This window comes from Sturnira hondurensis, unplaced genomic scaffold, assembly GCF_014824575.4.
Source record: "Sturnira hondurensis isolate 20B ecotype Veracruz unplaced genomic scaffold, ASM1482457v3 Scaffold0003606, whole genome shotgun sequence".
Classification (NCBI taxonomy): Eukaryota; Metazoa; Chordata; class Mammalia; order Chiroptera; family Phyllostomidae; genus Sturnira; species Sturnira hondurensis.
Genome location: NW_028076237.1, coordinates 83,772 through 108,064, shown reverse-complemented (window position 1 = coordinate 108,064; position 24,293 = coordinate 83,772). Strand labels below are relative to the sequence as shown.

General features: G+C 50.9%; 4 protein-coding genes across 10 annotated transcripts in view; 1 reads left to right on the top strand and 3 right to left on the bottom strand.

Annotated features, from left to right (window-relative positions):
• The window catches only part of RAB4B (RAB4B, member RAS oncogene family), a 33,729-nt gene that overhangs the window by 8,961 nt on the left and 475 nt on the right, over nt 1–24,293 (bottom strand). Inside the window, exon 2 of the mRNA XM_037041988.1 lies at nt 22,116–22,123. The gene's annotated coding sequence lies outside the window, so the exon portion shown is untranslated. The remainder of the gene's footprint in view (nt 1–22,115; nt 22,124–24,293) is intronic.
• On the bottom strand, nt 202–3,435 carry MIA (MIA SH3 domain containing). Of its 4 annotated transcripts, XM_037041992.1 has the most exons (6): nt 2,891–3,435; nt 2,703–2,784; nt 1,780–1,889; nt 1,563–1,696; nt 988–1,098; nt 205–618 (listed from the first exon to the last, which is right to left on the bottom strand). In XM_037041992.1, the coding sequence occupies exons 3-6, from the start codon at nt 1,826–1,828 to the stop codon at nt 595–597; spliced, it is 318 nt and encodes a 105-aa protein (XP_036897887.1). In that variant the 5' UTR covers nt 1,829–1,889; nt 2,703–2,784; nt 2,891–3,435; the 3' UTR covers nt 205–594. The 4 variants fall into 4 exon arrangements, with proteins under 4 accessions (XP_036897888.1, XP_036897887.1, XP_036897886.1 ...); XM_037041993.1 differs by having other exon boundaries at nt 202–618; nt 1,780–1,851; nt 2,703–3,435; XM_037041991.1 differs by having other exon boundaries at nt 2,703–3,435.
• Nucleotides 5,108–17,514, bottom strand: SNRPA (small nuclear ribonucleoprotein polypeptide A). Its single transcript, XM_037041986.1, has 7 exons — nt 17,423–17,514; nt 16,889–16,983; nt 13,140–13,312; nt 10,922–11,101; nt 8,398–8,571; nt 7,879–7,967; nt 5,108–5,486 (listed from the first exon to the last, which is right to left on the bottom strand). The coding sequence occupies exons 2-7, from the start codon at nt 16,959–16,961 to the stop codon at nt 5,327–5,329; spliced, it is 849 nt and encodes a 282-aa protein (XP_036897881.1). The 5' UTR covers nt 16,962–16,983; nt 17,423–17,514; the 3' UTR covers nt 5,108–5,326.
• ACTMAP (actin maturation protease) lies at nt 17,784–23,236 on the top strand. Of its 4 annotated transcripts, XM_037041982.1 has the most exons (8): nt 17,784–17,852; nt 17,942–18,037; nt 18,261–18,814; nt 20,271–20,339; nt 20,830–20,954; nt 21,303–21,432; nt 21,521–21,591; nt 22,457–23,236. In XM_037041982.1, the coding sequence occupies exons 3-8, from the start codon at nt 18,504–18,506 to the stop codon at nt 22,819–22,821; spliced, it is 1,071 nt and encodes a 356-aa protein (XP_036897877.1). In that variant the 5' UTR covers nt 17,784–17,852; nt 17,942–18,037; nt 18,261–18,503; the 3' UTR covers nt 22,822–23,236. The 4 variants fall into 4 exon arrangements, with proteins under 4 accessions (XP_036897877.1, XP_036897878.1, XP_036897879.1 ...); XM_037041983.1 differs by lacking the exon at nt 17,942–18,037 and having other exon boundaries at nt 17,785–17,852; XM_037041984.1 differs by lacking the exon at nt 20,271–20,339 and having other exon boundaries at nt 17,824–18,037.

The following is a 24,293-nucleotide window of genomic DNA, read 5'->3' as shown; positions in this document are numbered from 1 at the left end:
GTCTGGAGTCCGAGGACAGAGTGAACACTCCGCATTGGGTAGTAGCGGACCTGGGGGCGGGGATACGGATGCAAAGAAAGGAGGTATGAGCAGAATTGATGAAGAGCCCAATGAGAGCGATTTCTGATCTAAAGGCAGGACGGATGAAAATTGAGATGATACAATCAGTTTAACAACCTCCCACCTCCCTTTGCAGATAATCTTTCAAGAAAATTTTTGCTCCGTGATTTGTCTTCCTCATGATCCCACTGGCTCATTCCCAAAATAGTTCCACTGTCTTCCTTTGGTCTTCTGGTCATCACAGTCCCCTACTGTGCTGTTCAGATTATTGCATTTTTCCATTCGCTTGCGCTTAGAAGCCCACCTCGGGAACCCAGGTTAGAGTAAAGGGCTTTTAGTCAGTGAAATTCTACCTAGCAACTATTGATGTTTTCGCCGTCTGTGGGTTGGTTGGCTAGATGCAGGAACCCGTGGACCCATTTCCTTTATAGATCCCCACCACAAAGACCACAGAGACTTGCAGTTTGTATTTGGCTGATGTATTTGCATAAAGCTGGGAGAAAATAAAACAGCAGGGACAGCGTTAGGTTGAGCTCACTGACAGTAGAAATCCCATTTCTGGAAAAGAGAAAGGGAAAACAGTGGAGACAAAACCAGCGGTTACACCTCAAAAGACCTAGTCGGCTTTAGCAAAGACTGCAGCTGCACGGGCCAGGTTTGGCCACATAATCGCTATGCAAAATGGCCCAGAGTCCTCTAATCTTAGGCCTCTCAACTGCAGCAAAACTTAGAAATCACGCCCCATTTTGCAGACGAGAAAACTGAGGCAGAGAACTTGTCCCAGTGCACACAGCTAGGCTGCCAGGGAGCCAAGGGTAGGAGCCTCTTCATCACCAAACCCAGGGGTCCTCCTTCCATATCCTGCCACCCCCTCCCCCCCAACACACACACACACACACACACACACACACACACTCACACACTCACATCTGTCTTCACATCGATTTTCCCAGGTTTCAGGATCTGGTCCTCCCGTACAATGCTACTGGGGAAAAAGCCCAGGCGAGCTGCCAGGTCTCCATAGTAATCTCCCTGAACCTAGAGGGGAAAGGGTTAAAAGCCAGGGTATCAGAAGATGGAAAGCTCCTGCATGCCTTAGACCTTTAAACTAGCTCTTCTCCCTGATCTCCACAAGGCTGGCTCATCTTTGTCAATTACATCTCAGCTTAACATTACTTGTTCAGAGACCTCCCTGACCACCTGATGGTGTCACCCAGTCACGCTACATTAATTTTCAAAGTAGCACATTTGCTGGTATCTTTGATGGCTTGTCTTCTTCCATTAGAATAAAAGGGAGTATTTGATATTGTATCTTTGGTGTCTAAAACAGAACTAGGTACCATAGGAGGTGCCCTATAATTATTGGTAAACAAAGTGAAACAGATCACAGTAGCACCCCAAACTCTATTTCAGTTCACCCTAATTTTCCCTTTAGGTGGAAAGTTAGGGTGCACTCCCACCCTACCCCATACTCTTTCCTCTTCCATTCTCCCAAAACTCACACTGCCTCCCCAGAAGAGCCGACCCCGGCCCTTCAGCTTGGAGAAGACATACACAACTTGGCCCCTATGTATGGTCAGGAAACGGCAGTCGGGGGCCACGTAGTCCTGAAGGGCCACAGCCATGGAGATGGGGTCTGGAGAAGAACAGACGGAATGACAGCATCCTCCACAAAGGCTGGCAGCCCAAGCCCCAGCTCCCCCAGCCCCCAACTCTTACAGCTGCATTCCTCATCAGCACACAGCTTCCGGTCCGCGAGCTTGGGCATGGGGCGGCCCCCGATACTAGGCCCTGGTAAGGCAGACAGCAAGATGACAGCGAGGAACACCCTGGACCAAGCCATCATGGACTATGAGCAAGAGTGACTAAGGCAGAAATGGGGTCTCTGATTTCCTCCTGCCCTCCCTCTCTCCAGCTATACAAGGAAACCTGTGTTCTCAGTCTTGTCCCCGCCCTAAACCAGTCCCATATTTTGCCCATACCACATAGAGGTTGCTACCCAGCCTGAACCATTTCAAGGACAGGGTAAGGGCTACCCACCCAAGGAAATGCCCAGATAGAACCAAAGCTGCTCAGGCCACTCCAAGTGACGGCTACCCCCTCAAGAATTAGTGAGGCCCAAACAGGCAGGCTGATATTTAATTCCATCTTCTTGGTTACCTGGCTTGGTATTTCCTGTGCTAAGGGACAGAACAGGCAGCCCTTTGAATGCCAGGAATAACCCCAGCTCTCAAGTACTGAGTGAATGTTATATGTTGGACCTCAGGTGAGGTGATACCCTGCCATGACCACTATTTATCCTCACCAGCCACTTCCTGACCGACTGATCTGGGCTAAGCTATATTCTCTAGGAGCCTCACCTTTCTCATCTATAAAATAGGGATAATAAAAGCTAATCATTATTTATAGAGTAGTCATTTTTATTATGTATTTTTATTTTATTAACTCAAATAAACACTTGGCATCACCTCAAGAGGGGCTATCATAACCCCATTTTATGTGGAAAAGGAAGCAGAGCCTTAAGGAAGTTGTGTGAGGTTACGGAACCAGAAGTGGAGCGGCTAGATTTGGTTCCAGGCCCACACTGAGCTGAGTTCAGTTGCCCAAGGTCAGAATGAGAAAGGTTTGAATTCAAGTCTCACCTCTAAAACTGCTTCAAAGAGAATGCCACATGCCGAGATCCTTCTCCTGAGCATCCACCTGTTTTTCCAGGCATTCTTGCCTCTGGGACAGCAAGTCCAAAATTTTTTAGTGGGGAAGAGAACGAACACACACAGGTTTGGGGAGGGGGAAGAACTCATAAAGGGGCATATAAGCCATCTCTACACACCCACACCCAGCACCAAGTACCATGAGAATGTTAAACAGCTCTACTCAGATGTCAGTTACTCTGAAGGGTCTTTCTGGATCATCCAGTCAGTTGTGTAGCCTCACCCTCTCATCACTCCAGATTCAGTTTTGGTTGTATCAGAACACGGTATTGGAAATTAGCATGTCTATTCACCACTGCATATCCTATGCAAGAACAGTATTTAGCGTGTAAGAGGTACTCAGCAAGGATCTGCTGAATTTACCGAGTGCCTGCTAAGTGCCTGGCAGTGGGGGTGTCTGCAGGGAGGAGTGACAGTACAAGACCATAGCACTAACACAGGTTTTCCTTTACACAGGAAGAAAAATGACTGAGTGGGGTGGGGAACAGCTAGGGAGCCCCCTATGGAGACAGCAGAGACCAAGAGCTGCTGACCTCAGAACCAGTGTGGTGGGTCAGATGTCTGCACGTGCCATCTGCAACAACACTATGTATTTTAGTGAAAAGGGCAACCCTTCCTGCTTCCAATCTTTCAGATCTTACAGGGGAAAAGTCTGCGTTTCGTTCTACAGNCACAGGTTTTCCTTTACACAGGAAGAAAAATGACTGAGTGGGGTGGGGAACAGCTAGGGAGCCCCCTATGGAGACAGCAGAGACCAAGAGCTGCTGACCTCAGAACCAGTGTGGTGGGTCAGATGTCTGCATGTGCCATCTGCAACACTGTATTTTAGTGAAAAGGGCAACCCTTCCTGCTTCCAATCTTTCAGATCTTACAGGGGAAAAGTCTGCGTTTCGTTCTACAGGTCTCATTTCACCGATGTTCCTCTTTTTTAAAAAAAACATTATATTTATTTATCTTTAGAGGGGAAGGAAAGGAGAGAAACACCAATATATAGTTGCCTCTCGTACGTCCCCCGCTGGGAACTGGCCCGCAGCCCAAGCATGTGCCCCAACTGGGAATCGAACAGTGATCCTTTGGTTTGCAGGCCCGCGCTCAATCCACTGAGCTACGCCAGCCAGGGCTGATGTTCCTCTTTAATGGAGGAGCACAGCAGGGACAGGCTTACACTTAGGCTTGACAGGAAAAAGCATCCAGAGTCTTTAACACAGAGTAAAGGAGTCAGGGTGTTTCTTGGGTATTTTTTTAGATTTTATTTTCAGAGGAGGGGAAGGGAGAAACATCAGCATGTGGTTGCCTTTCATGGGTCCCTAGTCAACCCAAGCATGTGCCTGACTGGGAATCGAACCAGCAACCCTTTGGTTCACAGGCCAGAACTCAATCCATTAAGCCACACCAGCCAATGCTTAACACTATGTCTTACTGAATTTATTTTTTGTGGTTAATTTTCTACTTCTGGCAAACAATCAGATTTTCCCATCCATATGGTACGAGAAAAGGTCTTAGGTAATATAAAATTCTCCAATTAGCTGTGATGGCTAAGGAAGGTCCTGCGTTCCATCTGCCCTTATCCGTAGCTTTAGCTGGACACATAATTATCTAGCCCCAGACTGCATTTCCCAGGCTCCCCCGCAACTAAAGCACCGAAGATGAATTTGGGTCTTCTGGCTGGCGGCAGCAGGCAAGAGAGGTCAGCTGTGATGGAAGTGGCCACACTCCTTCACTAGTGTCTGGTCAGTACCTTCCCATGTGTGAACAAATCAATTTGGGCCCCCTGTTAGCAGCGGCATCTTCCTGAACTCTAGATCAAAGCTCAGTTACAAACCTGAACTCAAATGTCCCAAATCCGGGCGCTGTTCCTACCACCCTTCCAGCGTTTTCACAAGCACCCAATCCTCTTCCCTCTCCCTGAAGTACCTAGAATGGTTGCTATGGGGTTGTTGCTATAACAGAAGGTTTTGTGAGGATTAGAAACAAGTGAAGGGAAATCTCTTCCTTAACACTCTATGTTAGACAATCATTGGAATGAACATGCGCAAGTCCACGAAGTGAATGGTGCAGCATTCAATGGTGTGCCATTCAAGGTGGCATCCTCGTGTAACAGAGAACCTGCCCGACTGTCCAAGGCAGCCTGGGTTTCACTTTGCCACACTGAATGCTGACTGGGAGAAAACAGAAATCTGCTGAAGTAGTAAAGGTGACTTTGGTTTGGACAATATTACTACATACTCTGCTTTCCTAAGGTTGAGAGGTTCAAAAATTCAAGATATTCTGATATGCAGAAAAGAGAACCACAGAGAACAAAATAAAAACGACAAATGGTTGTAGAAAATCAAACATCAAAAAAACAAACAAAAAAACACTTTAATTCCAACCTAACAGCGCCAGGTGCAATGTCTGGGGGCAGACTCTGGGTACAATGCTGTGTGACCACTCACTCACACATGCGCGGCTCCAAGAAGGCCCCAAAGAAGGGGGACTTACCTTCAGGGGGCCGAGCCAAGGGGAAGAGGGGAGGTCCCAAATAGGGGAGAGGGGGCAGGCATGGGGAAAAGGCGCTACTTCTTGGCAAAAGAGATCTTCATGGCGTTGTTCTGGGTGATCTTGAAGCCCTGCAGGGCGTCACGAGCTGCCCCTGCCTGAACCTCGTTGTCAAACTCCACGAAGGCGATGTCGTGCCGCCCTGGGACCAGCCGGACCTCCTTGAAGCCAGGGAACCTGAAAGAAGGGGACAGACCGCAAAGATTTAGAGTCAGCATTTCCCTCTGACATTGTGACATCTGGCGGGCAGGATGTTTGCCAAACATCTTACAATGCAGAGGACGACAATAACAAAGAATCACCTGGCCCAGAATGTATATACTGCTACGCTGAGAAGCCCTAACAGAGACAAGTATGTACAATATGAACATATCACTTAATGAGAAGTTTTAATAGTTACCCACAAACCATAACCTAGGTTAAGCTACCAAACACTGCTCTCCCCACCTGCCTCTCCACCACTACCATTTTAGAATCTGCTTTTTTTTTTCATCGCCCTCTTCTCATTCCCTAGTACCTTCCCTAATCATTAGGCAACCACCCTCATCTTGACTGGGTATCCTTTTTTTCCATCATTGTCCTTACAAAATGTTTTGTTCTGTGGACATGGTAAATGCGTGGTATTACGAGGTCTGTCTGGATAAAGTCCAGCCATTGTTAATACAACGAGAACTATTTGTGAAACATCAGTGTAACCTGGCAGCCAAGGAGAGTGGACTGGAATGTGCATGGGTGAACAATGACGACTTCACTGTACTAGTCAGTGGGGGTGGTAGATGCCATTGAATGAGCATGTGCACTGAGTGGCAGCTACATTCAAAATGACTGAGTAGAACAACAAATCTCCATCAAATTATGCATTAAGCTTGAACATTCCCCCGAGGAAACTATTCGGATGATTCAGAAGGCCGCAGCTATGGGCAACTGGTGATCCGCAGCTTCAACACGACAACACATGCTCACGCATCACGTCTCATGTAGTCTTTCAGCAAAACATCAAATCATCCAGGTGACTCGGCCCCACTACAGCCCAGATTTGGTGCNGCTACATTCAAAATGACTGAGTAGAACAACAAATCTCCATCAAATTATGCATTAAGCTTGAACATTCCCCCGAGGAAACTATTCGGATGATTCAGAAGGCCGCAGCTATGGGCAACTGGTGATCCGCAGCTTCACCACGACAACACATGCTCACACATCACGTCTCATGTAGTCTTTCAGCAAAACATCAAATCATCCAGGTGACTCGGCCCCACTACAGCCCAGATTTGGTGCCCTGTGACTTGTGGCTTTTCCCAAAACTAAAATCACCTTTGAAAGCGGGGAGATTTCAGACTGTTTGTGAGGTTCAGGAAAATAATACGGGCCAGCTGATGGCGACTGGGAGACCTGTAGGAGGTCCCAAGGTGCCTGCCTTGAAGGGGACTAAGGTATCATTGTCCTACGTACAGTGTTTTTGGAATCTTCTTCAATAAATGCCACTATTTTTCGTATTAAATGGCTGGATACTTTCTGGGAAGACCTCGCATTTTTGTTTACCCGGTTTCTCAAGTTTCCTCCCAGTACTATTGCGCCACACCCGAGGCGCTCTGCTCCTTCTCACTGCAGCACAGACACCGAGGGGAGCATCGCCCTTGGACTTCTCCCCTGACCCGAGCGATCCTCCACCTTGACCACTGTGAGGAAAGTCCCCTCTACACCTCCCTGGGGCTCCTATTAATAATTTCTTTAGTGCCTTTCTGGTAATAACAACCTCCCCATGACAACATGCCACTCATGAAGGACCTCCTTTTTCCCTCCCCAGAAGGGAAGAGGAAAACACGAGAGCACCCAGTGCAGAGCCCTGGTTCCTACTTCATGGGTGAGAAAGCCCAGGACGCTGTAAAATCACCACCGCTGTCAGCCGTGCACAGACGGTGGTTTTGTGTGTTGGCTGCTCCACTGTCCTGTCGGCCTCCAGGAGGAACAGCAAGGCCGGCAGGGGATGCTCCTCGAGAAGGAAGCAGCACTAAAGCACCTGAATCAAGGTGAGCGGGCAACCATCCCGTAAACACATTTTGTATTCAAAAACTATACATGTCTCTAGGGTATACAATCAGAAGCACAGCGAGCAGGTGAAAGCACACCCCTAATTCACTAAGAAGTAACAGTACCCCACGCAATGCCCATAGGGTGTGCGTGCCATCAGCAGCGTACGGGGCTCAAACCTCTCCATCTCCCACACTTGCTGTTTCAGTGTGCTGACTTTACTAGTCTGGCCAGTACTCGATGAGATCATGTAAGTCTTCTTTTACATGTATTTTGGATCCTACAGATGAGAAAGATGAGACCCAGAATCTCTTCACCCCTACCCCCATGAGGGTGGAGGATGGCACATATGCCCTGGTCACTGCTGACCCCCAGCCTCTTCACCTCCACACCCCGTGGGCTGTGGGTTCTGGTCTCAGCCTCCTCCTTTTTTGCCTGCAAAGGCTTAGCAGGAGCCAGGCTCCACCAACAGAATTCTGAGGCCTGTCCCCATGGTGCCACCTCCTGGCCATCGCTCTCTGGCCCCAGCCCCACTTACTGGTTGAAAAGCATGGAGAGCATAAGCTCATTGGTCTCCTCTGGCAGATTGGTGAGGAACAAAATGTGATTTGGTGGGTTTTCTGAAAGCTGTGGGAAAGAGATAGGAGCCCATGAGTCCAGAGGGGTATCTGCCGCCTTCTTGTTCTTCCCCTGCAGCCCTGCTTGATTCCTTCCTAGCCCCCCACCCTGCAGTGCTGCCTGTCTTACCAGACTCTGCCCCATCTAGACTGTGAGCCGCATGACAGCACTGCTGTACCTAGAAGCGGCCGCTTGGCAGAAGTTCAGTGACTACGAATCAAGGTGCTGTCCTGTCTGGTCTAACCTCACCCCGACCTTCCGAAGCTCCTCCAACAAACATGACAATCACAGCTGCCCCAGGGCCTCATCTTTATCGCCCAGTAGTACTTCCTGAGGAAGGCCCGCCCAGACCACCCAACCTAAAACAGTACCCCAACCACTCCCCTTCAATTCCCATGTTCCAACTGTTTATGAGATCCCAGGAGGACTATCCACTCACAGGCTGAGCAGGTGGCATCTGGCCTGGCATAAGCTGCTGTGGTGGCATGGCCCCTGGTGGGATCTGGCCAGGTGCGAGGCCTGGAGGTGGGATCATGCCAGGGGGCGGCATGTAGGGAGGCTGGCCCGGCATGTGGTGCATGATGCGGGGCGCCTGCGTCATTGGTGGCATGCCCTGCAAAGAAAGGGAGAGCTGGACTGAGTGGGGCGGCCGGCAGGTGGGAGGAAATGCGCTTTCAGAGCCACTAGGAGGCGCAGAGAAGAGGTTATTAGAGGAAACCCAGGCATGAGACACAGGGAGAAAGGCCCAGACAAAGGATACCAAGAAAAACAGAGCAAAACAGACCCAGGGTCAAGGACATCAAATCAGAAAGTTAAAAAAGATTGGATAGCCCTGGCTGGCGTAGCTCAGTGGATTGAGCACAGGCCTGCGAACCAGACGATCGCGGTTCGATTCCCAGTCAGGGCACATGCCTGGGTTGCAGGCCAGTTCCCTGCAGGCCAACTCCCAGCAGGGGACGCACAAAAGGCAACCATACATTGATGTTTCTCTTCCTCTCTCCTTCCCCTCTAAAAATAAATAAATAAATAAAATCTTGGAAAAAAAAAAAGATTGGATACATAAAAATTAGCCAGTATGACCTAATTTTGTTTACAAATATGAGTGGAGAAAAAAAACTGGAAAACTTCTAATTATTAACAATTGCTAAGTAAAAGGGGTAGAAATAAACACTATAATGAGAACGCTATACTTTTGCTTATAAAAATAAATTTTATGGTAAAACGAAAGAAATGGATCCAGAGAACTACAGAGAAAAAAAGAAAGAATAGAAAGCAGATCCCAGTCAGGGCACACGCCTGGATTGCAGGTCAGTTCTCAGCAGGGGATGCACAAGAGGCAACCATACATTGATATTTCTCTCCCTCTCTCCTTCCCTTCCCCTCTAAAAGATAAATAAACAAATAAATAAAAGCAAGCAGAGATGGGCCCTGGCTGGTGTGGCTCAGTGGACTGAGTGCCGGCCTGCAAACAAAAGGGTCGCTGTTTCGATTCCCGGTCAGGGCACATGCCTGGGTGGCGGGCCAGGTCCCCAGTGGGAGGTGCGTGAGAGGCAACCACACACTGATGTTTCCCTCTTTCTCTTTCTTTCTCCCTCCCCTTTGTTTAAAAATAAATAAATGAAATCTTTTAAAAGAAAGCAGAGATGGGCAGGGAGGATCAAGACAGGTAGAGGAAGAAATGACAGGGGTGGCAGCAAGGGGAAGAGACCACCCAGTGGCACACGGCACACGCACTGAGGGGCCAGGGAGGCCAGAGCGAGAATCACACCTGAACAGCCACAAGTGGACAGAAAGCTGGGCGCCGAGCGGCAACAAGGTCAGAGAGGGGAAGCTGGGCAGCAACCCAGACATCACCCCTGATGCCTGTGTGTGAGTTGGCCTCAGTGCACGTATAACCCAGCAAGCGCCAGAGACTTGGAGGCTAACGTAGATACAATCCATCCACCTCTTCTTTTGTACTACACGTTTCTGTATCCTGTTTACAGAATATCCCTACTTTTCATGCCCTCACCAAGGCCATGAAGACAGTTTCCTGTTTTCTTCTACAACATTTCCTGTTTTAGCTGGCACGCTCAGGTCGATCTCAAACGAACTTATATCTAGTTGAGGTAGAGCTAATTGTTTCCCTTACAGATATCCAACTGGTCCAGCATCATTCACTAGGAAAAAAAAGCCCTTTTGCTGCTGGACTTCAGTGTCAGCTTCATCACCTGTTGAATAAGCACGTGCACGGAGCTGCGTCTGGACTCTCTCCCGTCCCACTGGTCCACCTTCCTACTCGTGTGCTAATTCCACACCATCCTGACCACCGTGGCAGCAGCTCCCCACCCCACTTTATCCTCACCTATCTTGCTTTGCCTTTTCACAGACTCAGAGAAAACAGATGTCAGTGCCCCCAGAATTCCCGCTGGGGGTCTGACTGGAATTGTGTTGACTTTTCGTCAGTCTGGGAAGAACGGATATCCGAACAGTGGGGAGTTTGTGGCCCTCTGAGGAGCCCATCTCCAGCTTCTCTCGGCAGCGTCCTGCATTTCAGATTTGGGGGAGCAGGGGGGTGCTCACACCTTTTGTTGGATTGACTCCTCAGCAATTTTTCGGTTTGAAGTCTACTTGTGTGCGGCTAACATGTAGAAATAAAATTCATTTTCTCCATATTGACCTTATACCTAGCAACCCTGCTAATAAATTAAACTCACTTATTAATCCTATCTGTTGATTAAGTAGCTTCCTCAATTTTCTACACAGACAGCCAACAACAAGGTCAAGGAGAGAGAAACCAAGACTGAGACAGAGAAAGAAAGATCTTAAGAAAAGAGTCTGGGAGGCAGGGGCAGGCACCCAATCTACATACGGAAATAGAAGGAGGAGGTGTCTGAATCCCCAAGCAGAGACCGCCCCCCCGCCCCCCGCAACCCCACCACACAGAGAAGTAAGTGCCTGATGATGAGAAGGCCCTAGCTTACCGGGACAGGGCCTGGGACAGCCCCCACGACAGGGGCGGTTGCCCCACCCTGCACGGCCTTCTTGGCTGCTGGGGTCTCCTGGCTCTTAGGCTTCCTCTTCTCCCGCTTACGGTCTCGCTCCACGAAGGTGCCTTTCATCTTGGCAATGATATCCGAGTCAGTCTTGGCATACTGGATGCGCTGCCAAGGGAGAGCCAAAGGGTTCAGAGTGGATTTCAGAGCCAAGTGCTTGGTTGCAAAAGCAGACCTTACCGGGAGCTCAGTGAGTGACGTTAAAGAAATCACTGGGCTTCAACATCTGTCAAGTGGGGTTGTGATAGTTCCCACTTCAAAGAATGACTACAAGGACTACTTTAGTCAAAGTGATCTGAACAATACCCGATACGTGGCTAATTAGCATTCAGTGAGTGGGCTGTAAAAATTTTGAAGGGATGGGACAGCCCTGAGCATCAGGCCAAAGGTGGACGCAACAGGCCAGGACAAGAGCACTTGACAGGGGGTTTCCAGTCACCCCTGAGTTTAGTCTCCCAATGTAAACTCCATCCACTCAGCTGTTCGTGGGAACTCGAAAAGCCCTGCCCTCATGGAGCTTCTTCAGTGGGGAAGAAAAGACAAAGATTAAGAACTGGAGAATCATTAAGTATTGCATTTTTCAGATAGGGTGTCCAGGAAAGGCCTCAACGAGGTGACAACAGTGTAAAGACCAAGTGGGAGCCTTGCAGGCATCTAGGGAAAGAGCATTCTAGCAGAGAAAATAGCCATCGAAGAGTTAGGGTTTGCATGGGATATTCGAGAAGAGCAAGGAGGGCAATGTGGATGAGAAGGAGGAAAGACGTAAGGTCACAGAAGCAACAAGGACCCTGAGGACCGTGGGGAGGACCCTGTCTTTTCCTGAGAAAGCCAGGAGCTGTTTTAAGCAGGGGAGTGTCCCACAAGGAGTGCTGTGGCCACCGTATGGATGGAGAACAAACCTGTGGGGAGCAGGGGCTGAAGCAGGAGGGCCAGCGGGCAGGCCACTGCCACAGTACTGACAACGAATGGTGGTGGCTGGGACCAGGTCGGTGGAGGGGACGGGTGAGAAATAGGCAGCTGGTGGGTGTTTTGAAAGGAGAGTTGACAGGACTCCCTGACAAAACTCGCACATGCCTAGGTGCTCCATATGGTTCAAGCGGTGACTTGGGAAGAAAAACGGGGGAAGGTCAACACAGAAAGATTTACGGTTTATTAGCTCTGACCAGTGTGGCTCAATTGGTTTTGGGAGTTGTTCCACAAAGCGAAAGGTTGCTGGTTTGATTCCTGGTCAGGACATGTGCCTGGGCTGTGGGTTCGGTCCCAGGTCAGGGTTCATACAGCCCAGGGTAGGGGTTAGGGCTGGGATGCACAAGTGCACAGAGCTGGGCAAACTCAGTGGGGACACCACACCCAGGCTGGGGGAAGGCTTTCTGGATGAGGTGAGACTGGAAGGGGAAGAGTTAGCGGGGGGAGGGGAGGGAGAAAGAGTGTTAGGCAGAGGGCCCATGTGGACTAAGGCCCAGAGATGACCAAGAACATATAGAACTGAGGAAGTGAGTCAGACATCTCCCTAAACCTTTCCATGGCTCCGCAACACCCTTGGAGTCAAGTCCACTTTCAGGACAAACTCTAGCCCCTTAGCCTGACTTTGGACATGCTCTCCAGGCCACGCCCTCCCCCTGACCTCCCACTGACCCTTCACTCCAGGCAAATGAACCTGACTCACTTCCTCAATTACATATGTTCTTGGTCATCTCTGGGCCTTAGTCCACATGGACTCTCTGCCTAACACTCTTTCTCCCTTTTCCTCCTCCAGGTAACACTCCCCCTTCAAGTCTCACCTCATCCAGAAGAAAGCCTTCCCTGAACCCCCAGCCTGGGTGTGGTATGCCCAGTTTGCCCAGCTCTGCGCACTTGTGCATCCCAGCCCTAACCCCCGACCCTGGGCTGTCACCATCTGGTGACAGGCTTGTCTCTCTCACAGCTTTGTGGGTCTGAGGGGGCAGCGCTAGAGGCTTCCTTAGTCACTGTGTGTCCCCCTACAGTGCAGCCAGTACAGTGAATAGTAAAGGCTAAGAACAGCCAAGAGAATCTCCTGTCCTTATGGGGCTGCATTACAGGTAACACGAGGTACAGGCCCACCCAGTCTCCTGCAGCACCTCGCACACAAAGGCACGCACATGTTCTCCACACCCTCCGTGCTCACCATGGGCTTGTCGTAGAATGGGAAACCCTGCATGGAGCGCAGGGCATTGGTGGCACTGCTGACCTCCTTAAAGATGACAAAGGCCTGGCCCCTCATCTTCAGGCTCCGTGACACCAGGATATCCAGGATCTGGCCAAACTGGGAGAAGATGGCATAGAGGGACTTCTTCAGCTCTGCAGTGGGGAACACAGGTCACATGTACAAAGAGCATATTGCAATTCGAGCTGTTGTTTTCCTTGTAGCACCTGAACTGGGCCTGTGCCGTGTGGCTCTGGCCAACTCCTCCAACCCCATCTCTCCCCATACTCCACCTCCCTGTGGTATCTTCAGCCACATTGGTCTCCTAACCCTCACCTAGCCCATCATACCAACTATGCCTCAGGATCTTTGCACTGGCCACTCCCTCTACCAGCAACACCTTTCTCCTAATGTATACACAGCTGTCTCCTTCTAGTCACCCAGGTCTCAAAGGCCTTCCCTAAACACCCTGTCTAAAGAAACGGCCTTCACATCACTCCCCTTCTCATACCCTACTTGCTCTCCTTCCTGGCATCTTCCACCTGCTGACATCATCTTTGTTTACTCGTTGTCTAGCTTTCTTTCTGAAGAGAAGCATTTGTTCACCACAGTATCTCCAAGCGCAGTTTTGACTGCAGCACAGAAACTTCTCCAAAAATATTTGTGTGAATAAAGATACCACTGTTTTACGGGAAGTCACTAAAAACTTCATTTTAAGCCTGTGGTCTCTTTTTCAGCAAGTAAAAACCTCAGAATTTTTTTTAAAAATATTTTATTTATTTCTTTTTAAACAGAGGGGATGGAGAAAAACATTTATGTGTGGTTGCCTCTCCGGCGCCACCTACTGGAGACCTGACCCACAGCGCAGGCAAGTGCCCTGACTTGGAACGAAACCCACCACCCTTTCATTCACAAGCCAGCACTCAAGCAACTGATCCACACCAACCAGGGGATAACTTTCAGATTTTTAAAAAATAACCTCTCTTCATTTTTAAAAACAAAACAAAAAAAGGGTCACGAAATTCTCACAACTGCCCCATGAGGTAGCAGCTTCAACTGTCCCTATTATGTGGCTAACACATAAGCAGGTTTTCAGAGAATTTGTTACTGACCCAGGAGTATCCCAAGGGTTCTGGGAAGACCCTACAGAGCCAGGACTGGGACAGACCCGAGTGCATCTAAACCCAGAATCACCACATCTCACTAGCAAACTACCTTACAGCAGAAACAGAGTACCAATTTTATGCAAAGAGGTATCTGAGCTGAAGATAATTGGTGAAAAACATACCAGGCGAGGGAAGAAAACAAAATGTGTAGGGGCGGGAGGAATACAGGGGAAGCAAAAGTGTTTTGAAGCAATTAACCAAAAAAATTCTGATGACATTTCTGGGTTTTCTTTCCATTCTCCATCCCCATAAACCCAGTTTGGGCCTCAGTTGCCTCCCTGGACCCTGGACCTCTCCACATTTGCCCATCTAGCCCCCTCCCTCCACTGCTGGAAAGATCTGTCACAAGTGAGTTCCTTGCTTGGCTCCCCATGCCCCCAGGACACAGCCTAATGCCTCACCCAGCCCACAGGCCCCAAGAGCCACCCATGCTCTGCTCACTGGAATCTTCTCTGCAAGTCACAGGCCAGTAGTAGGCCTCAGACACACACACAATTTACTTGTAGTTCCCAGAATGTCCAGGGCTCTTGTCCCTAGACCAACGATCTAGGGACCAACTTTTTCCATCTCATGGCACACAAACTAATTACTACAATTCTGAAGCACACCAAAGAATATATTTTTTTGCCAACCTGACACCAAAAAAAAAAAAAATAGGTATAATTTTGATTCATTTACACCAAACAGCTATTGTTGTGTTGTCTGTTATCATTTTTTTCTTTTTTAAAGATTTTATTTATTTATCTTTAGAGAGGAAAGGAAGGGGAGAAATATCAATGTATGGTTGCCTCTCATGAGTCCCCTGCTGGGAACTGGCCTGCAACCCAGGCATGTGCCCTGACTGGGAATCGAACTGCGATCATGTGGTTCACAGGCCTGTGCTCAATCCACTGAGCTACACCAGCCAGGGCTATAATTTTTTTATTTGACAATCTATGAAAAAAAAAAGAGATCAGTGCCCTTGACTAAATAGTCAGCTATTGCACGTTTTAAAAATTCTTGCAGCTCACTGGTTAAAAAATTGCTGCCCTATACATCTGCATATGCTGGTTCAGGTTAGGAACATTCTTCTCCCTCATTGCAACACAAATACTATATGGAGGGCCAATCTAGGTTATATGTGCATTTTCTACTGAGTGGGTGGTCGGCACCCCTAGCCTACCTTGTTCAAGGGTCAAGTGTACTGCTTCCTCTACCTGGAAATCTTTCTCAAACTGTCTCCTTTTCTGTGAAACGCAATTACTCCCACTTTCTCAGTGCCCAATCTCAGCCCTATGCTTCCTCTGGCTACTCTGGTTTATCACTGTCTCCTAGCAGGTCTCCCATCCCCACTGGACTTGTGGCTCCATTAAGGTACGACTAGAACTGTCCCAGTCACCAGTGTGTCCCCAGCACCAAAAAGTACTATCTGACCAAGATGCCCTAAAAGCACACAGGCGATTTACATGCCCTATTTTGTTTTCAACAGCAAGTTTGTCAGTAACCTCAAACTTAATTCAACAAGCTTTTTTGGCTCTTCCCACAATGTTCTTGAGGTGATAATCAGAGGTAACATTTATCCAGCCCTGATTGCTGGATACCATAAAAAAGCACCAAGCCCTGGCTGGTGTGGCTCAGTGTGGATTGAGTGCCAGCCTGTGAACCAAAGGGTAGCAGGTCCGATTCCCAGTCAGGGCACATGCCTGGGTTGTGGGCCAGGTCCCCAGTAGGGGGCGTGCAAGAGGCAACGGATCTATGTATTTCTTGCATGTGGATGTTCCTCTCACCCTTTCTCCCTTGCCCTCTCTAAAAATAAAACCTTAAAAAACACAAAAAGAAGCACCACATGGAGTCTTAGCTAATTTAATCCCCAAAACATCCACACAAAGAAGTTATGATTTTGCCCAGCTTTTAAATATAGTAAATACAGTTCAATAAAGATAATAAATTGTTGAAAGAAATAAAAAAATATGTCTGATGTCAAGAAACAGTTTCTTATGGAGAACTCCACACTGGTGACCTGAACCTCTTTTCTTTGCTGTGTGACCTTGGGGAAGTCACACCACCCATGAATCTCCATGTCCTAATCTGAGAAATTGGAACAATACCTACTTCCTGCAGGACTGTTGTGAAAACTGTGAAAGTACACATTTTCACTGTGGGCTGATCACTGACTACATGACACTGACTGAGCCAGTCCCAGTTCTTGCCCTCAAAGGCCAGTGAACAGACAGACTTATGACAGGCCAGAACCATCAGGACTTTGCAGGGTGGGGGGATAAGGCCTATGAGAAATCAGACGGGTTCCTCTTGAGGGGGAAGCAGACGGGGAAGGTCTCCTGGAGGAGGGCACTGTGAGCTGAAACCTTTAAGGATGAGCGACAGTGACTGGGTTAATGGACAGACCCTAAAATGAACTGGGGTAGTGTTAAAGTCAAAGGAAGCAACACGTGCAAAGACCGAGTGGTTAACTCTAATAGTTTGTCTAGAAGAGATGGCCGAGGAAGAGAAGCGGATGCTGGTGATAAACGAGGGGGCCGGATCGTGTTAAGATGGCCTGAAGTCTGCACTCCGCTGAGAACTCACCGTCCTTCTTGATCTTCTCATTGAGGTTATTGATGTAAATCGTGTGGTTGGGGCGGGCCTCGGGAACTGCCATGTAGCAAGGTGCCGCGGGAGAACTGAAAGGAAAAAGGTACCTTCAGCCCCGGGTTTCTAAAACTCCTTTATCCGGACGCGGGCTTAACGGATTGCTCGGGGATCTCCCTTCCAGGAGCTAGTCACGTAAAGTAGGGAGGAAAGAAAAGGGTCCACAGTTTGGAAAACAAAGCGAATGCAGGACACTACTTCCCCTCCCGCGTGGTGAGGGACATCGCCACAGAGCTTTACTACGAGTCCCAGCAGGCTCTGAGCGACTTAATAGATGGAGCGCACTGAGTGGTGATTCTCATTGGCCCACGCGCTCGTAACCCGGATGTAAGTGCCAGTTAAGGAGTGGGGCAATTTCGTGAAGCCCTGGCCACGCGTAACGAGACAATAGTTTCCGCACACGAGGCTGGTAAAGACTCGGGTGCCAAGCGCTCTGCCCACCCTTGGCGGCCTGCACCCGTTATTACTCACCAACACAGACACGGATCCCACAACCGCCCGCTGCTGCGTTCCGACTGCCAAGACCGAAGCGTCCTCGCCTGGCTCCACCTTTATTGTCCTGTAAGCCAATCCCCGCACGGTAACATGGTAGCTTGACCAATCAGAGTAACCTTTCCCGACCTTGCCAATCAAACCCTGGGCCAGATCTTGCCAATCCATCCCCGACATAGACTTTGCCAATCAAAAGGCCAGCTGGGTTCCTGACCCCGGACCAATCAATGAAGGCTGCACTTTGCGTGCGGCAATCTCTTCCGGAGGCAGTCCTTCAGAAGCCCCACCTCCCCCCAGTGCCCCGCCTTCTCTGTCACGTGATAGCTAAAGGGGCGGGCAAGCACGCGAGTCCCTACTATATGAATCAGAAAGGCTGTATGCTGCGGCCGCCATTTTGCGGGAAGGGGAGGTGCGTTTTGCTCTCTGACTCCATACCGCATCCCAGCGGTATCGTGGATCCCAACGGCCTTCGATCTCTGAGCCTTCCTTATCCCACAGGCCTTTCCTGTTGCGTCCTGATTGCAGAACCTTCTCCACAACTAGGCCATTTTCCCCGCCAGGTGTCCTTTTGACCTCTTGACCTCTGACTTAAAGGTCAGCTCCAAGCTTCCTGACTCGGGCTTGGGATGTATGGGGTGGGGAGGGCGGGGGAGTGGAACACATTCTGAATTATTACCTCGTCTTTAGCTTTGGGCCTCTAAACCCCACCCTTAGCGCCTCACCCCAGTGTGAACCGTCATATCCCAATAACTGACCCCCAAGTTTCCAAATCTAGCCCAGATAATAAATTAACTCCTACTCAATTTTCCTCTTTCAGGCTCGAAACTCACTGCATTCTACAAATCTGGTTCTGGATAAAGGACACCACCCTGTTAATCCTCAGAGACCAACTGATTTGAGTCAGCCCCTGTCCTTGCTCCCATGGTTCCAAATTTTAGCCCTAGTCCTTTCAAGGCTATTGCTGCTCTATCCAAAAATTTTCAAAATCTCTATCCCTGAGCCCAATCCATTTTGGAGAATCTTACTTCTCATCCTTCCAGCGCATGCCATAGACTCCAAAATGATTTCTTCATGCTCTTCTCCCTTAGAGCCCCCAGTCCATCCTCCAAGAAACCCTTCATCCCAGGCCGCCATCATCCCACCTCCCCTACCCCCACATCGCCCGGACATAGCCTTTCTACCCTCTCCTTCAAGTCTCCAGGCCCTTATTCCCCCACCCCCGCCACCTCCACCCTCTGCCACGGGTACTGCTCCCCCTCATGTTTTTGGCCTAGAGAAGAGCCAGCTTCTGAAAGAAGCCTTGGAGAAAGCCGGCCCAGCCGTCGGGAGCAGAGAAGACACGAAGAGGCTCCTAAAGCTTCACAAGGACCGGTAGGGTTTGCATTCCCCGCCCCACCCATCCCCACATAGCTTCCTCCATGTTCTCTTGGGGTTTCCCCAGGTCCTCCAGGTCAAACAGCCTGACTGCTTCAGCCATGAAGAAGTAGTCTTGCCCTCACAAACACCTAGTCCAGTGAGAAAAACATGTCCTTCCCTCCACCAGATGGTGACAGTGAAGAGTGGGCAGAGGGAGTGATGAGGGAGTCCGGAGGGGGTGCCCAGCCCTGGCTGGGGATCAGTGGGGCCTGCCTGAAGAAGACCCCCGAGTGCTATTGAGCACGTTACCAAAGCTATGTGAGGAGAGTAACCAGTTTGTGCAGAGACCCAGAGTGACATGAAGAGACGTTCTTTAACGGGACAGGGGAAGTGACAAGCACGGGGTTTGATGGTTGGGCAGGGCATGGAGGGCCATGGGAAGGAAGGCGGCTGCCCTGGGGAAGGCCTTGCACAGCAAGGGAGTGGAGGATGTAGTGAGACTGGAGTCTGCAGGCCAAGGAGGAAGCTGGGACAACCAGGGACCTGAGCAGGAAAGGAGGGGCCTAGACCTGGCTGGGCCGTGCGGACCCCACTCAACGATTACCTGGCTGAGGGGAAGAGGGAGAAGTGACTACTCCAGATTCATAAGAAACTTCCAGCTTTTAGGGAGGTTGATAGTCTTTCCTATGCCCCAGCCATAGATTTCCAGCACTGTTCTTCTTAAGTATTTATTTAACCTCCTCAGCAACTCCAGCAGGTAGGAACTATTACTGTGTTTTCCAGATAAGGAAACTGAGGCTCAAGACAATGAAGTGACTTAGCCACAGTGCTTATCAGAGTAATAGCCAGGTTGAACTCCGGGAGTGGGGCTCCATGCTTTTAACCACGGTGCTGCAGCGTCCTCTCCTTCCCTTTCACTGACCTTGGAACAGAAATTAAACACATCTCCCTGACCTTCCTGTGCCCGATTGATTGGGCTCAGGCAACCCTGAGTGGCCGGAGGGTGAGGCTCATTATCAAGATGCTCTCTAGGCCTGGAGCTTGTTACCTGATTTTTAGTCAAGGCTGAGTTAAGGAATTTTTGCCTTATTTAACAGCTTGCAAAACAGGTTTGAGAGGGGAAAATTGGAGTTTGGGTATAGAGACAATCTCCATCTCCCAAGAAGTTTTCTCTAATCACTGGCTCCTAGTTGCAAAGCTCTTGCACATCTGTCCTTCGCCTTTTCAGTGATTAGGAGAAGGAATAGGGAGCAGCAGGTGGAAGGGTCATTCCCACCAAGTGGATGACAAATTGAGGCTGGGCAGGGAGGTGCCCTGTCAGGTGAAGGAAGTCAGTGACTGAGCCCGGAGCTGAGCTCAGGCCTCAGGACTGTGGGTCCTGTATTCCTCCCCTTCCCTACTCCCAGCCAGACCCCAGCGGGGCACTGTAGGAGCTGGTTCTCGTGTGACCTGATTTGGGCTCTTGATTCAGTTTCAGAAGTGACTTGCATTGGATCCTCTTCTGTGCGGACCTGCCCTCCCTCATCCAAGAAGGCCCTCAGTACGTGCCTTGATGTGGAACCCTAAGCCCTTGGTAGCCCGATGTGTCCCAAGCCTTTGACTTTGCTGTGCCTACTGAGGATGGGCCCAGGAGGGTGGGAGGAATGGGTTCACTTCACCCCAGTAGCCTGGGGAAGACAAGAGGAGCGGAAGGAGAGGGGTGACTTACCGGGGCAGGGTCCCGGAGGCATGCATAGTAAATAGTTGGACTCAGGGAGCAAGTGAGAGAACAAATGAACCTGGTCCATGTCTCCAACTCCACTTTGGCAGCTACTCATCCTGGAAGCCCAGGGGGCATATCTCCCTACCCTCCCTTCTCCTCATCCTCAGTATTTGGCCAGTCTCTTTGCCATGAAAGGGTATTGTCTCCCCACCCTGGCAGAGGGGAACGGAACTCCCCCAGGGCAGCCAACCTATTCCCCACACTCCAGCTTCCAGGGCAGAGGGGGTCCTGGACTCAGGGACTGAGGGGCTGGGCTTGTTTCTCCCAGGTGTGGGCTGGTGGCCCTGTGGATGGCAGGCACTCTCCTGGTGCCCCCCAGTGGCATCCCCCTAGAGAGACTTGTGCAGATGGCCATGGAGAGAGGCTACACGGCCCAGGGAGAGATGTTCTCTGGTGAGTCGGGTGCAAAAGGCTCACAAGCCTGGCGTTCTTCACCAGGAATGGACTGAAGAGGCTGGGTGGGACAAGGTACATAGGAGGGCCTGTTCCATTCCTTAGGCCCTTCCCCTGCCAAGTGTTACGAGATAGACTCTGGAGCAAGGCTGCCTGGGGTCCCAACCCAACTCTGCCACCTCCCGCTATGCGGTCCTGCACCAGCAGCTTACCCTCTCTGTGTGCTTCATTTTCTGCATTTGTGTAAGGCGATGTTCACAGTAGAGATTACAGGCATCGATCCCTGTGAGACCTTGAAAGGTACCAAGCACACAGTGATCCCTTGCTCTGTCTGCTGTGTCCCCACAGTGGCTGACATGGGCAGACTGGCCGAGGAGGCACTGGGCTGCGAAGTGGAGCTGCTCCGTGGTGGCCTAGGCGGTCCCAACAGGGAACGTGTCCTGCAGCACCTTATTGCTGGACATCCCTTGCTCATCCCGTATCCCAGGGCAGGGCAGGGCAGTAACGGGTGGGGAAGGGGGAATTCCAAGGCCACACCACAGCTTTGGCCTTAACCCTGTCACCAGCTATGACGAAGACTTCAACCACGAGCCATGTCAGAGGAAGGGCCACAAGGCCCACTGGGCAGTGAGCATGGGTAAGTCCCCCTCCTGTGTCCCTGTGCGTGCACCCTGGATCTCCCCAGCTGCGCCTCATCCCTCCTCACATGCTCACCCTTGTACTCACTGGGACCTCCCCAGTACTCTCAAGGCAGGGACAAGGACTGGGCCATCCCTGTCTGCACAGGATACTGTGCTTAGCAGGGACCTGGCAGGCAGTGGTGCTTCGGTGTCTGCCAGTTGGGGTTTCCACAGACAAGCCCAGAGTGCAGATTTTTGGAGCAAACGCGTGGACTTTCAGGCTCCTGCCACTGCCAGGCACTGACTCTGGGCTTCCTGTGCCTATCTGAAATCGAGGTGATGGTAGAATCCTCCTCACAGGCCTGCCTTATTGGCAGAGCATGGAAAACCCTCCGAACAGTGGTGTCTGGCACGTTGCACATCTCAGTGAGTGTTAGCTGTGACCAGCATTGTCCTCATTTCACCTGCCAGCATTGTCCTCATTTCACCTGCCTGCAAGGAGGGGGGATCTGTGTGCATCAGGTGGGCCTGGTCAAGGCTCTGCTCCTCCTCCTCCTGGCTCTGGCCTTAAGGGCTCCGCTCTTAGCATCTCCCTCCTGGGTAGCTGGAGACGACGGGGTGACAGTGTTTGCTCTGGTTAATGTCAGCTCTCCACCTCCCAGCGCTGACAGGCCGTAGGGGGCAGGACTAAAGTGCCTACAGCTCTGGAGCCAGACATCCCGGCTCCAAACCCCAGCCCAGCTGTGTGCCTGCTGCCCCCATTAACTTTGCTGTAATGTGGAGACCAGGCAGCACCTTCCCTGGGGGGCTGCAGGGGAAACTCAGTGTGCCCCAGCAGCCCGCCAGGGCTGGGCCCCCACTCACAGCCTCTCCCTCTCACAGGGGTCCTGCTCGGTGTGCAGTGTGTGCCAAGCCCCGGCTATGCCGAGGATGCTGAACTGCCAGGCCTGTTTCACCCTGTGCCCAGCGCACCCCACCAGCCGCCACCCCTGCCAGAGGAAGGCTCGCAGGGAGCGGTCTACCTTCTCGCCAAGCAGGGCAAGAGTTGGCATTGCCAGCTGTGGGACTACAACCAGGTCCGGGATAGCAACCTGCAGCTGACAGACTTCTCACCCTCTCGGGCCACCGATGGCCGGACGTACGTGGTGCCTGCTGGTGGAGTACGGGCTGGCCTCTGTGGCCAGGCTGTGCTCCTCAGACCGAAGGACTCCAGCCACCAGCCCGCTGCAGCCCTGAACTGGGGGTGATGGGACCCAGACCGCAGGTTTCCCTCTGTGTGACTACCCAAGGGCTTGGGCTGCTGGATCTCTTGTGGACCCCCAACAAGAGATCCTTCACACAGGGTTCCCCACACTCTATTCATTCTTAAGCCTGGGTGTCATCCCAACTGCCTCAGCCTCATCCTGTGTCAGGCACCAACTGTGTGGGCTGGGGTTAGAGCTGGAAGCTGACAGACAAACTCCCTTTCCCAGAACAGGTACTGGGGGACAGCAGCCCAGACACCGAGTCCTGTCCACCCCACCTGAGTGTCGCGTCCACCGCTTCTCACTGGTAGCCACCCTCTTCTGAACCATCATCTCTGGACATCTGCCTCACTGGGCACCTTGCTGTCTCCCAGTACCTGTTCACGTGGGGTCAGGGCTGAGGGAGCCAAAAAAAAAAGCGAACTTGGGTTCCTCATAACCTTCCAGAGAAGCTTGTGGCAGTTCCCTTTTGGTCAGAGAATAGGAACTAACCGCCCAGCCCCACTGGCCTTTCGGGACCCCAGTGCACCCGCTGCAGCCCTGTGCTGGTGGTCATCCTCAGCCGTTCCCCCAGGTTCTTCAGCGGGTCTAATGAGTCTGCGTGAGACTGGTTAACGAGAAAATAGCCAGATTTAATACGTGCGTAATGGGAACCCCACCTCTCTGAGAGGTTCCGGTGGGGAGAGTGAGATACGGGTGCCCTTCTGAGCTAAGGTTCATCGTGGGCTCCAGAGGGAGGAAGGTCACTGCAGGGTGACAGGAGCAATCGGAAGTCTACCCTGCTCTGTAGGCGGGTCAGCGAGGGGATCAGTTTATTATGGCCCCGCCCCTAATTCAGACTGTTCTGGGTGTCTGGGGCAGGGTTGGAGCTTTCACTGAGCCTTCAGTCTTGATTAGCCCAGCTCACGACCCATGTACCACAGAGGCACATCTTGGGGTGACTGGTTCTGAACCCCTACACCAGCTTGACTCATCACAGGTTCCCTCTGTGTTCTGATTTTTTTAAAAAGACATGCATCTGAGAGCAGTTGAGTGTGCCAACCCGGTCACCCACGTTAACTCGTTACATGCTCCAATCCCACACGTGACGTACTGGGTCATCCCCACGTCACAGATGGAGAGACAGGCTTGGGGGAGCACAGTCATTGTCCAAGGCCACCTGGCTTGGCAAGTGGCAGGATCAGGATTCCAACCAGGTTAGTACCTGCACAGGTACATCTAGATAAATAGATACATGTTTTTAGGTTAGTTTAATGAATACTTGTTCAGGGAACAGGTGTGTTTGGGTCATTGCCATGTCTGTGGTGCAAGGGAACTTTAGAGATTACAGTACACAGATAGAGTTTGGGGCTTTTTAGTGTTTCCAACCAGAAGTGGGGAGCCCCCAGCATCCAGCCCTGGCCCCTCCACCTGTGCCTCCCCTTCCCAGCCCCGGTGGGTCGGCAATCCTGTGCACTGTCCTGCCTGAGCCAGCA